Here is a 13,973-nt window from a genome sequence, read left to right as displayed (position 1 = left end):
ACACTGACTGTACATTTTTTTTCACTGAGCTTACATGTGGCTATTGAGTGCCAAAAACTTAGCTAATCTTTTTTAACTTGCTGTAACTATAAAAATACACCGGATTTCAAAGTTTAGTATCAAAAAATAATGTAAAATATTTCATTTTTAGATATGTTTTAAATTTTAATTATTTATTGAACAAACTGAATATATTCCATGAAAAGAAATGCATATCAAAGTTAATTTCATCTATTTATTTTTAACTTTTTTTATCTACCAGAAAACCTAGGACCACATAGAGGACATTTGTGTATTTCATCTAAGATTTGCTCTTTGCTTTGTTTGCTTTTGCTAGTGTTTGACTACAGTTATAGAGACTACATCTTCCCCTGGTATGGGACTCTCAGCAGAGATGAAGGGCAGCTTTACCATCTGCTCTTGGAAGACTTCTGGGAAATTGTCAGGCAGATTCGCCACAGGCTGAGTCATGTGGATGTAGTTAAAGTCGTCTGCAATGATATTGTAAGAACTTTACTCACTCATTTCTGTGACCTGAAAGCTGCTAATGCCAGGTAACTGTCAACAACCCTCATAGTTTCCTTGTTGAACAAGGGGAAAAAGTCAAGACCATACTATAGAGTATTTTGCCAACTTTAAAAGATACTTTTTTACTTACTTTGTGAGAAAAAGAGTGATTATCAGCACACCAGAGCCTCTTCCTACAAAGGAACCCAGATGCATGCACCACTTTGTGCATCTGGCTTTGACATGAAATACTGGGGAATTGAACCTCAGCCAACAGGCTTTGTAAGCAAATGTCTTTAATCACTGAGCCATCTCCCCATCCCTATTCAGCCTACTTGACATGAAATATAAACATTTTAAAGGGCAATAATTATAATGTATATGTAGAGTAAGGGTTTTTTTGGATAACTTTGTAATAGAAATCTACCTTAGAATTATGTGTAATTTTGTGAATAGCTTAAATGGTAAAATAAATTTTACCTTGATGAATTTACTTACAGTATTACTTCTAGAGATAGAAACAGTTATTTTATAATATGATCAAATATTCAATGAGCTTATGAATTTTAGAAAACTAATTGAACAAAGCTCATTTGTTATCTTTTAAAATTTTTTGTTGATTTTTTATTTGAGAGTGACAGAGAGAGAAAGGGGCAGATAGAGAGAGAGAATGGGCACGCCAGGGCCTCCAGCCACTGCAAACAAACTCCAGATGCATGTGCCACCTTGTGCATCTGGTCCTGAGGAATCAAGCCTCGAACCAGGGTTCTTAGGCTTCACAGGCAAGTGCTTAACCACTAAGCCATCTCTCCAGCCCAAAGTTCATATTTGTTTTTGCGTTCCTTCTGGTAAGAGCTCAATTTCATCACAATATCCTGAAAACTGATTTCTTTCTTCACTTTTTTTCCCTATGGGTGAATGTGTTGTACATGGTTATGGGGTTATATAAAGGTATTTTCATACAAGTATATAATGTATGAGCATATTTTCCCCTTACCTTCCTCTTTGTCATTCCTTTCTACTCCTATCAGTCCCTTTTGTTCCCTTAGAAACAGTCTCACTTTTACTTCCCTGTCATACACACATACATACCTGATATTACGTACTGCTATAAAAATCTAGAAACTGGGCTGGAGAGATGGCTTAGTGGTTAAGCGCTTGCCTGTGAAGCCTAAGGACCCCGGTTCAAGGCTCGGTTCCCCAGGTCCCACGTTAGCCAGATGCACAAGGGGGCGCACGCGTCTGGAGTTCGTTTGCAGAGGCTGGAAGCCCTGGCGCGCCCATTCTCCCTCTCCCTCTATCTGTCTTTCTCTCTGTGTCTGTCACTCTCAAATAAATAAATAAATAAAATTTAAAAAAAAAAAAAAAAAATCTAGAAACTACCACTGAAAGAAAACATGACAGTTGTCCGAGACTGACTTAAGTTGCTTAATATGATCATCAATTTCATCAATCTTCCTGCAGCTAACAACTTTGGTCTTTATAATTGCAAAATTCCACTGTGTATATGTACCATATTTTCTTTCATCCATTCCTTGTTGACAGACACCTAGGGAGGTTATGTAACTTAGCTATTGTGAAAAGTGCTATAATAAACATTGGTGTATAAGTATCTTTGTGATATGTTGACTTGGAGTCCTTTGGGTGCATACCCAGAAATAGTATAGCTGGGTCATATATAAGATCTATTTTTTTTTTTTGAAAAACCTCCATACTGATTTCCATAGTAGCTGGACCACTATGCAGTGTATAAAGATTCCCTTTTGGGACTGGAGAGATGGATTAGTTGTTTAGGCACTTGTCTGAGAAGCTTAAGGACCCAGGTTTGATTCCACAGTACCCACATATGCCAGATGCACACAGTGGCACATGCATCTGGAGTTTGTTTGCAGTGACTAGAACCCCTGGTGTGCCCATTCTCTGTGTGTGTCTATCTCTTTTCTCTGTCTCTTTCTGCTTGAAAATATAATAAAATAAAGATTCCCTTTTGTCTGAATCCTTGCCAGCATTTGTTACTCTTTTTTTTTATCTTTTTTTTTTGTTGTTGTTTATTTTTATTTGAGAGCAACAGACAGAGAGAGAAAGAAGCAGAGAGAGGATGGGCATGCCAGGGCCCCCAGCCACTGCAAACGAACTCCAGATGCGTGCACCCCCTTGTGCATCTGGCTAACGTGGGTCCTGGGGAAGAGAGCCTCAATCCGGGGTCTGTAGGCTTCACAGGCAAGCGCTTAACTGCTAAGCCATCTCTCCAGCCCTGTTACTCTTTTCTTAATGACTGATAATTTTTCAAAAAATTTTTTTGATGTATGCATATGTGTGTGTGCATGTGTATATGCATGCATGTGCTGTGTATACAGAAATATGTGTACATGTGCTTGTCCTATGAGCTTATGTGTGGAAGTCAGAGGAGGATGCCAGTGTCCTCCTTTGTTATTCTTCTGCATTATTTCCTCAAAGTGTTTTACTGAACCTGAGCTTACATTGCTTTTAGGTTAGACTGCCTGACCAGGGAGCCCCTGTAATCCTCCTGTCTCTTCCCCTTTCCTGCCTCAGCACTAGGGTTATAGATGTGCATGGCCATGTCTGGCTTTTCATGGGTACTGAGGATTAAAACTCAGGTCCTCATACTTGTACTACAAATGCTTTCACCCCCAACCATATCTCTATTCCCTAAAGTCTGATGTTTTATTTTTTTTTCCCCCCTTGGTTTTTGAGGTAAGGTCTTGCTTGAGCCCAGGCTCACCTGAAATTCACTTGTAGTCTCAGGCTGGCCTTGAACTCACAGCAGTCCTTCTACTTTGGCCTCCTAAATGCTGGGATTAAAGGCGTGCACCACCAAGCCTTTAAATGTTTAAAAAAATATTTTTATTTATTTGCAAGAAGAGAGACAGACAGACATGGGAAGGACATGCCAAGGGACTCTAACAGCTACAAATGAATTCCAGATGCATATGCCACTCTTTGCATCTGTCTTTACATGGTTACTGGGTGTTGCAGTCAGGTTTGCATTGCAGGCAGAAATCACCCAACCAAGAGCAGTTTATAGACTCGAGGGGATGCTCCACAATGGCAGGGAAAACAATGGCATGAGCAGAGGGTGGACATCATGCCCTGGCCAACATAAGGTGGACAATAGCAACAGGAGAGTGTGCTAAAAGCTGGCAAGGGGACACTGGCTATAATACCCATAAGCCCACCCCCAACAATACACTGCCTCCAGGAGGCATTAATTCGCAAATCTCCATCAGCTGGGAACCTAGCATTCTGTACACCTAAGTTTATGGGGGACACCTGAATCAAATCACCACACTGGTATTTGAACCCAGATTGTTAGGCTTTGTAATCAAACACCTTGAACTTAATGTTGGAGTTTGTGGACTCTAGTTAGAGAAAAAGTTTCATTATGAAAATGACTAACTTAGGTTTTTTTAAGCCCCTTCATTAGACTAAAAAGAAATAGGTGAGAACTGACGTTTGGAAGACTTTAGGAAGGTCATTTTGTGTACGTGTGTGTGTGTGTCCACACTAAGAATAAATTGTTAATTTCTTAGGATTGCTGATAGGATTTTACGTGAATATTATACTCTTTTTGAGAGGGGTAATAAAGGTAAATTAATGTAGGCTTAAGGGTTAAGAGACAGAAAGAAAGTGAGGGCTCGTAAAGAAAGACAAGCTACACCTGAGAGCATGAGTGTGGGCTTCTTTGAGAGTGGCACTCCTACAATAGTTATATAGGATTTTGATCGCTTTGTAGTAATTTTTTAAAATATATAATTTTTTATTTATTTATTTTTACAGAGAGAGAGAGAATGGGCTCGCCAGGGCCTCCAGCCACTGCAAACAAACTCCAGACTCATGCATCCCTTTGTGCATCTGGCTAACATGGGTCCTGGGGAATCGAACCTGGGTCCTTTGGCTTTGCAGGCAAATGCTTTAACTGCTAAGTCATCCCTCTAGTCCAAATTTTCAAAATATTTATTTGTGAGACATCTTGCCCCCACCCCCCCACAAAATGCCAGGGCCTCTCGCTCCTGCCAATGAACTCCAGATGCATGTTCTAATTTGTGCATCTGGTTTTTCATGGGTACTGGAGAATTGAACGCAAGATGGCAGGCTTTGCAAGCAAGTGCCTTTAACTGCTGATCCATCTCCCCAGCCCTGATGCTGAGGAAACTAAATGAGATCACCAGATGGTTCCAGGGGGCACCTGGCAGGATTATAGTTGATAAGGTAAAAGTCTAGATCTCAAAGATGCAGGAAGGTAACATGTCTTTATTGTAAACAAAGTTAGAACTCTTTTTTTAAAAAAAGATTTATTTATTTATTTGAGACAGAGAGAGGGGGAAAGAGACAGAGAGAATGGGCACACCGGGACCTCCAGCCACTGCAACAAAGTTAGTAGTCTTGTTTGACATTCTCAGACCAAAAGAATGAGGTCCTGCCCAAGGTCATATATATTAAGTCCTTTAGCCCAGATCACTATTGCTTTAACATAAATTCTTGCTTTTCAGCTGGCTTAAATTAGACTCCTACATGAGGGGTCTATTTTCCCTTCCTCTATCCCCATAATTTTTCCTGTCTTGCTTTCTTACCTAAATTTCTCCCTCTAAGATTTCGATACTTTAACCTTAAGGGTTCTAGAAGGCAGAAAATCCATTTTCTGTGACCTTTTTCATATTGAACCTGGAAGTAGACCCTTCCTATTTGGGAATTGAAAGTCTCAACATGTCTGGTCCAAGGTGGCCTACGAGGATCTGAGTTTGGAGATTGGCAGGTCATCATTTGAAGGAAATCTGTGTACTTCTGCACAGAAGCTCATTAAAACAGAGATAAGTTGATGCCTTAAATCTGTGGTTGCCTTGAGTTTTAGAACAGTGCAACCTCCAAGGATAGACTGTTCCCAGAGGAAGGTGGTTACCATGGGATGAGGCTGTACCCTGGAACAGGAACAAACTTCACTTGAGAATATTTCCTCAGACAATAGGAACTTCTTTGGTTCCATTTTGTAGTAACAAAGCAACAGTGTTCCCCAGGGACTCCAGATGAGTCACAGGATGCAGTTGTTTTGGGGGACAGAGGCACATCCCCCAGTGTTGCTCTCAGCAGCCTGAGGAGTTCCCCTATAATTTTAGGGAACTTGGCTCAGGCCACACACACACACACAAAAGAATTTCAGGACAAGCCAATAGCGGGTGTGGTGGGGGAACTAATTTAATAAAGATATTTCAGTATAGATTTATGTGTGAGAATTAAGAGAAGTGCTTAGAAAGAAAGACAAGACACACGTGAGAGCAAGTGTGTGGGATTGTCTGAGAGTTACCTATACTATTTTTTTAAAAAAATATTTATTTGTTTATTTGACAGAAAGAGAAGAAGGGGAGATAGAGAGAATGGGCGCGCCAGGGCCTCCAGCCACTGCAAACAAACTCCAGATGCATGCACCACCTGTGCATCTGCCTAACGTGGGTTTTGGGGAATTGAACCTGGGTCCTTTGGCTTTGCAGGCAAATGCCTTAACTGCTAAGCCGTCCTTCCAGCCCTTTTTTTTTTTTTTTTGCATATATGTGTGCTGATGGACATGCATGTGTATATGGAGGCCAGAGGACAACCTTGGGTGTTGTCCTCAGAAATGGCATCCACCTTTAAGTCAGGGTTTCTCATTGTCCTTGTTGCAGTCCGGTTCGCATTGCTGGTAGAAATCACCCAACCAAGAGCAGCTTCTGGGAAAAAGAGATTTATTTTGGCTTACAGGCTCGAGGGGAAGCTCCACAATGGCAGGGGAAAACCATGGCATGAGCAGAGGGTGGACATCACCCCCTGGCCAACATAAGGTGGACTACAGCAACAGGAGGGTGTGCCAAACACTGGCATGGGGAAACTTGCTATAAAGCCCATAAGCCTGCCCCCAACAAAACACTCCCTCCAGGAGGTGTTAATTCCCAAATCTCCATCAGCTGGGAACCTAGCATTCAGAACACCTAAGTTTATGGGGGACACCTGAATCAAACCACCACAGTCCTCGAGCTCACCAATTAATTAGGTTTGGACTGGCCAGTAAGCTCCAGGGATTCTTCTGTCTCTGCCTCCCCAGCAGTGGGAATTATAGGTGCACATCATCACATGTTGTGGTTACCTTCTCCTTGCTGGGATAAAGCACCCAACCAAAAGCAGCTTATAGGAGAAAAGTTTTGGTTGTTTTTTTTTTTAATTTTGGTTTACAGTTGTGAAGGGAAGCTCCATGATGGCAGTGGATAAGATGGCACTGCAGAGGCTGGATATCACCTCTGCCATAGCAGGTGGGAAACAGCAGCAAGAGAGTGAGCTGAGCTCTGGCAAGTGAGAGCTGGCTAAAACACCTTTAAATCTCTCCCAACATACCTCCTCCAGTAAGGTTATATCTCTCAAATTGCCATTAGCTGGGAACTAAACATTCAAAACATGTTTATGGAGGACACCAATTCAAACCAAACCATCACACCACATGCTGCATTTGTACATGAGTTTGGGGGATTGAATTCTGTTTCTCATTCTTTTTTTTTAATTTTTTAATTTTTTTTGGTATTGTGTAGAGTTACTTCTACCATTTATGACCTCCATGACTCAATTCATTTGACCATTTAGATCTTCCTTTTCTCATCTATAAAATGGTGGTGGTGATATCTATTTCTTGGCCAAGGACATCTTCAAGTCAGAGGGTTAGTAATATTATGCACATGTTCGCCAAAGGAAGGAGGACCCAAAGGTAAATAGTAGGAATTGTGGTTAACAAATGGTTAATCCTGACACTTGCAGAGGAATGATGGCAAAGACTGATGCTATAATTAGTGCTAGAAGGCTAGGTAGAAATCTTGACCCACAGTAGCCATATGCCTCATGAGTCTTTCTTGGCTTCTAAAACTAAAGCTGATGGCTGCTTCTTAGAAGATATCATAGAAATGTCCTGATCAAAGTTTATAAAGAGATTCTAGAGAATTCTTTCCATAGAGCAAGCTTGTTCAACCAACTTTCTTGCCTCAGAAGATTTACCCTAACTCATCTCTTAGAATTTGTGACATCCTGATGGTCAGGCCCTAGGTCATATAAAGGCTTGGCACTGTGAAAAGAAGTATCTCATAAAAGTTAATTTTCTTTTTGTCAACCTCCTTCAATAAATGTTAACCATACAATATTTTACTTATAAATTTTTTTTAAATTTTTTACTTTATTTTTCTTTATTTATTTGAGAGAGAGAGAAAGAGGCAGAGAGAAGGAGAGTGAGAATGGGCGCGCCTGGACCTCCAGCCACTGCAAACGTATTCCAGACACATGTACCCCTTGTGCATCTGGCTTACGTGGGTCCTGGGAAATTGAACCAAGGTCCTTTGGCTTTGTAGGCAAGCTCCTTAGCCACTAAGCCATCTCTCCAGTCCCATATTTTACATTTTAAGTTGTCTGTCTGTCTATCTATCTGTCTAATTAATCTATCTATCTGCAAGTGTGTCTCTGTGTGTGTATGGATGCACCAGGGTCTCTTGCTGTTGCAAATGCATGCCAGATGCTTATACCACTTTTTGTATCTGGCTTTGTATGGGTGCTTGGGAATTGAAACCAGACTGGCAGGCTTTGCAAACAAGTACATTTACCCACTGAACCAGCTGCCAGCCATTTTTCCACCTTTTGAAATAGGGTCTTATAGTCCAGACTAGCCTTGAGCTCCTGATATTTTGTCTTCACTTCCTGAATGTTGGCATATAGATGTCTTCTGCTATGCCTAGCTGTGGCAATTAATTAATTAATTTCTCTATGTGCAAGCGGGGGTGGGGGGGATGGGTGTGCCAGGGCCTCTAGCCATTGCAAATGAGCTCAAGATGCATGTGCCACTTAGTGCATCTGGCTTTACGTGGGTACTGGGAAATTGAACCTGGGCTATTAGGCTTTATAAGCAAGCATCTTAGCTGTTGAACCATCTCTCCAGCCCTGTGACAACAGTTTTAAAGGTTAGTGTATGTATAGAGGCTTGCTTTTAATTTTTTCTGTTTTTGTTTTTTTATTTTATTTACTTATTTGAGAGCGACAGTCAGAGAGAAAGAGGGAGAGGGAAAGAGAGAGAGAGAGAATGAGCACGCCAGTGCTTCCAGCCACTGCAAACGAACTCCAGACGCGTGTGCCCCCTTGTGCATCTGGCTAATATGGGTCCTGAGGAATGGAGCCTTGAACCAGGGTCCTTAGGCTTCACAGGCCAGTGCTTAACCACTGAGCCATCTCTCCAGCCTAGAGGCTTGCTTTTTTAAATTGCCTTTCGTGTAATTGCACATTAGGATAGACTTCCTGTAGCTTGTTATAGAAGATAAAGAGAAAATTATTCTTTTTTTAAATATCTTTTTAAATATTTTACTTTTATTTATTTATTTGACAGAGGGGGAGAGAGAGAGAGAATATGAATGTGCCAGGGCCTCCAGCCACTGCAAACAAACTCCAGACACGTGCACCCCCTTGTGCATCTGGCTAACGTGGGTCCTGGGGAATTGAACTTGGGTACTTTGGTTTTGCAGGCAAGCACCTTAATTGCTAAACCATTCCTCCAGCCAGAGAAAATTGTACTTTATCACTGTGCAAACTATAAGTTTTTTTTCACTAATGCAAAAAGAAATGGCACTGTACTCCAGAGAGGCATTAGTCATAAAAAAGACACATGCATTTTCTTTTCTTTTCTTTTTTCTTTTTCTTTTTTTTTTTTTTTTTTTTTTGGATTTTTGAGGTAGGGTTTCACTCCATCCCAGGCTGACCTGGAATTTACTATGTAGCCTCAAGGTGGCCTTGAACTCACAGAGATCTTCTTACCTCTGCTTCCTGAATGCTGGAATTAAAGGTGTGAGGCACCATGCCCAGATCTTCTTTTTAAATTATTTTTATTTAATTGTTGAGAGAGAGAAAGAAAGAGGCAGTTGGATAGATAGATAGATGAATGGGTGGATGGAAAGGGAATGAGCACTCCAGGACCTCTAGCCACTAGCCATTGCAAATGAACTCCAGGCGCATGTGCCCCCTTGTGCATCTTGCTTATGTGGGTACTAGGGCACCAGACCTGGGTTCTTAGGCTTCGCAGGCAAGCGTGTTAACCATTGAGCTATCTCTCCAACCCATATGAATCTCTCTTATGCTTTGCCTCTGATCTAGATGATGTTAGGAAGTTAGCATTTCAATAAAAAAAAAAAAATTAGGTGTTATGGAAAAAAGAACTCAACTTTTTTTCCCATTCCAAACTAGTGGCCCTGGGTGGGTTAGTGCTAACAGGCCAAGGCTGGAAAAGACCTCACCAAGGATAGTTTGCTATCCAATTTTGGATCACCTCAGTAGAATAATGCAGATTTAGTATCCTGCCATTCTCAAGAAGCCTTGGTTATACTTTGTTTTATTTTTGGTGAAGCTATCAAATCATATTTAAGAGGCGTTTGGGATGCTCCTACATTCTGGTATCTTACCATAATTTGGGAATTTTTTGTAGCCTCTGATGCTACTTAAGGCAATCATGATTTCATTTGAAGTCCCAAGAGGCCACATATGTGTATTTATTTTAGCATGTTTTCCAGATTATTCTGTGATTAGGGAAAAAACTAACTGTTGGTTTTGCTGAGGAAGTGGCAAAGTTATATAATCAGCATGTTACCCTTTTTCTTTTCCCTCCTTCCCTCTCCCTCTCTTTATTTCTTGTTGTTAAGGTTTAGAGAGATTTTAAAAGATGTAAGAGAAGGAAAGAGGAGAGAGAATAAAGAGTTCCTGCCCATGAAAAGGCAGGAGGGGGTAAAGCCCACCTAGACACCCAAATTAGGGTCATTACAGGTTCTGAATGGTGGTTGAGCTAACCAGCCATGATGCCTAGTTTTAGGGATTGAGCTTAACCAACCACAATGCCAGGTTCAGAGGTAATCCTTCCACAAATCTTAATTCTAGGAAAGGGGAACTCTTTCCCTAGGAGGGATTAGGTTGTTTATAGAAAAACATCTAGAGAACTCTTTTAGGTAAGAGATATTGGGAAACCAGATCCTTCTCTGACCTCTAGCAAGATGAAGACTGCAAGGACAGCTCAAGAGCATTCCTTGCTTTTGAGGGCCCAGTTACCTTAAGCAGCCTCAGTTTCCCTCTGAAGAAACAGCCGTAACTGCCTTTGAGGAATTGGTACAATGACTGATCTGGCTTCTTTGAGCTGAGTTGGGGTCATTGGGTGTGGCAGTTGGGAAGCTTCTTCAGTGGACAAGGGACCCCAAAAGTGCATTGGCAATGTGTGGGAAGACAGATCTGGATGAAAAACGGTAGAGGGAAGTGGACATTGGGTACATTGGGGCTTTTCAGGGTTCCCATGCTTGTAGACTTTCAGGCCTTGAAGGGCAACCAAGGAGACCCAGGTAGATGGTCCAAGGACCATCTGAGTGTGAGCTGTTAAGCAAGAGGAGATAAAGTTAAAACAGCAGCCAAGTGCACAAGGTCTAAAAGTTAGCAGTTACTATTACCAGAAATGATAGACATAATTATCTTTCACCATGAAAATCCAGAAATCCATGTATTTTCTTTTTTTTTTTTTTTAAGTTTTTTGAGGTAGGGTTTTACTCTGGTCCAGGCTGACCTGGAATTCACTCTGTAGTCTCAGGGTGGCCTCAAAACTCAAGGCAATCTTCCTACCTTTGCTTCCAAGTGCTGGGATTAAAGGTGTGTGCCATCAAGCCCTGCCAGAAATAAATTTCTAAAGCTGTTCACTAAATGGTGGTTTTACCTGTTCTTGTTGCTCTTGTAAAGCAGATGAGACATTATCAGAATTACCAAGAATACATACACAACGTTTAACTTTGATAATGGCACAGGTATTGCTCTGACTTTACTCCCTGTCTATGCTTTTCTTGCTGAACCTTTTTCTTTATATAATGGTTCATAACAGAATTGTGTGTAGAAATTTCTTTCCCTTTTCTTCATTGAATTATTCTTTAGACATGAAGAACAGCCAAGGCCTTTTGCATTGCACACATGCTTGAAGAACTCAAATGATGAAGTAAGATTCCTACAAACATGTTCTCGGGTTCTGGTGTTTTGCCTGCTCCCTTCAAAGGATGTCCAGTCCCTCAGCTTACGTATAATGCTTGCAGAAATTCTCACAACAAAAGGTAGACTATATAATTACTAGTATTAATGTGATAAGTGTATAAATTATTGTGCCGTGTACTGTGAGCATAGTTTGTATTACATTTGTGAGACCATGTATACTTTAGGATATATGGAAAGTAAGAGATTTTAAATATTTCAAGTTTAATTATCAGTTAAGGCTTTTAGCCATGAATGATAAATTAAAAAATTACTTAGTGTACTATAAAATTCACAGTCCATTTTGATGTTTATGATGTTTTGATACAGGAAAACTATTCATCATAATCTGCACAGGGACAATTCATTTGGGATGGCTTTTGAGTTAACCAAGCCAATAACATATTCATTAATGAAAGAATACCCACATGTACACACAAATTCTGACTAGAAGTTATTTAAAAATAGATTTTGCTGGGCAGGAGAGATGGGTTAGTGGTTAGAGTGCTTGCCTGTAAAGCCTAAGGACTCAAGTTCGACTCTCCAGGTCCCATGTAAGCCAGACACACAAAGTGATGCGAGTGTGCAAGGTCACACATGTGTACAAGTGGGTGCCCACATCTGGAGTTTGATTGTAGTGGGTGGAGGCCCTGATGTACCAATTCTTTCCCTCCCTCTCTCTCTATCACTCTCTCACATTAAAAAAAAAAAAAGAGCTAGTCTGTTGGGCTTGCCTCAAAGAAAAAGTTTTGCTATGATTAATTGATAATACCTATATGAAATTTTGTGAACTTGGAATAACAAGAAAGCCTAATATGAAACCTAGAAAAAAAATTTGTTCAAATAAATGCTTGCATAACCAAGGTTAGAAAAATGGAAGAATATGTGGCTGAAGAGAAACTTGCCCTCTCTCAGATATGTCAAAGAGAAGCACTGACTGAGCAGCTGATAGTGCCTACCAGTTGCAACTCATAACAGAAACATAGATTTTCAGTTTTTTAGTGTAAGTCTCCCAAAAGAAAGAAAAGGAGAAAGTTTTTGTGCTTAATTTTGCTACTTCTGTTAGCAGCTTGGGTCCAAATAATTTCATTATTCCTTTTACTTGTTTATTAAAGTGACCACTTGATTATACCATCCATTAATGCAGACAAAGTAGGAGGCAGCCTTATTGTACATGCATACGTTCATGTGTAAGTACATGCACTTTTTTAAATTGCTGATTGTTTTTACAATAATTTCCCCCATTTTGCTATTTGAAAATGTTTCCCAAATGGATTTTCAGTTATGTGATAGACAAACTATTTCCTCAAGAACAATATATTTTTCAGTGGTGCTTTCTTTTCTTTCCTTAGTCTTGAAGCCAGTAGTGGAGTTATTAAGTAATCCAGATTATATTAACCGAATGCTACTTGCCCAGTTGGAGCATAGAGAGCAGATGAATGAACATCACAAGCGCGCCTACACGTATGCGCCTTCTTATGAGGAGTTCATCAAACTCATCAACAGCAATTCTGACGTGGAGTTCTTGAAACAGCTAAGGTATTTGGTTTGTAATTATAACACAATCATAGGTACTGATCCTCATCCCCTGCCTGACTTAGTTCATGAACACACCCTTTTCATGCCCTATGCACACTTATAGCCCATCGGTAGCCGCTTCCTACTACTTTCCTTCTTCAAGTCTTTGTCAACCACTATTCTGCTTTCTCTCTATGATTTGCCTGTTCTGGATATTTCAAATAAATGGAATCACGCACTGTGTGGCCATCTAAGTCTGCCTGTTTTTGCACCATGGACTGCTTTCAAGGTTCAACAATGCTGGATATTTTTCAGCACTCCATTTCTCTTTTTCTTCTTTTTTTATTTTTTTGCTTTTTTTGAGGTAGGATCTCACTCTAGCTCAAGCTGACCTGGAATTCACTATATAGTTTCAGGGTAGCCTTGAACTCACAGCAATCCTCCTATGTCTGCCTCCCAAGTGCTGGGATTAAAGTCATGCACCACCACGCCTGGCCTTCTTTTTTTTTTTTTTTTCTTGGTAACTGAGTAATATCATTGTTTTTGTTGGTTCATTTATGAGTTAGTGGCTAATTTAGGGTGTTTGCATTTTGAAGAATGCCTGAGTGACCATTGATCATTAACAGTAAGTTTACAAACAAGAAGAAAGTAAATGGTGGAGGAACACAGGTTTGGAATACTTTAATGATTATTAGATAACCAAACATTTTTTTTCCCCCCCCAGGTAGGGTTTTGCTCTAGCCTAGGCTGACCTGAAATTCACTTTGTAGTCTCAAGGTGGCCTCAAACTCATGGCAAACCTCCTACCTCTGCCACCTGAGTGCTGGCATTAAATGCATGTGCCACCATGCCCAGCCTAATAACCAAGCTTTTTAAAGTGCATCTGTGCATTGTGTGTA

General features: G+C 40.5%; 1 protein-coding gene across 3 annotated transcripts in view; it reads left to right on the top strand.

Moving 5' to 3' along the window:
* Snx25 (sorting nexin 25) overlaps nt 1–13,973 on the top strand; it is a 117,033-nt gene that overhangs the window by 29,708 nt on the left and 73,352 nt on the right. For all 3 annotated transcript variants that reach the window (XM_045133509.1, XM_045133521.1, XM_045133517.1), the window contains 3 exons: nt 338–554; nt 11,467–11,639; nt 12,909–13,095. In XM_045133509.1, the coding sequence (XP_044989444.1) occupies nt 338–554; nt 11,467–11,639; nt 12,909–13,095 (577 nt within the window). The remainder of the gene's footprint in view (nt 1–337; nt 555–11,466; nt 11,640–12,908; nt 13,096–13,973) is intronic.

The sequence above is a fragment of the Jaculus jaculus genome, chromosome 1 (genome assembly GCF_020740685.1).
Source record: "Jaculus jaculus isolate mJacJac1 chromosome 1, mJacJac1.mat.Y.cur, whole genome shotgun sequence".
Lineage (NCBI taxonomy): Eukaryota > Metazoa > Chordata > Mammalia > Rodentia > Dipodidae > Jaculus > Jaculus jaculus.
The sequence above is the reverse complement of the archived record's forward strand: the minus strand, read 5'-3'. Positions and strand labels throughout refer to the sequence as shown.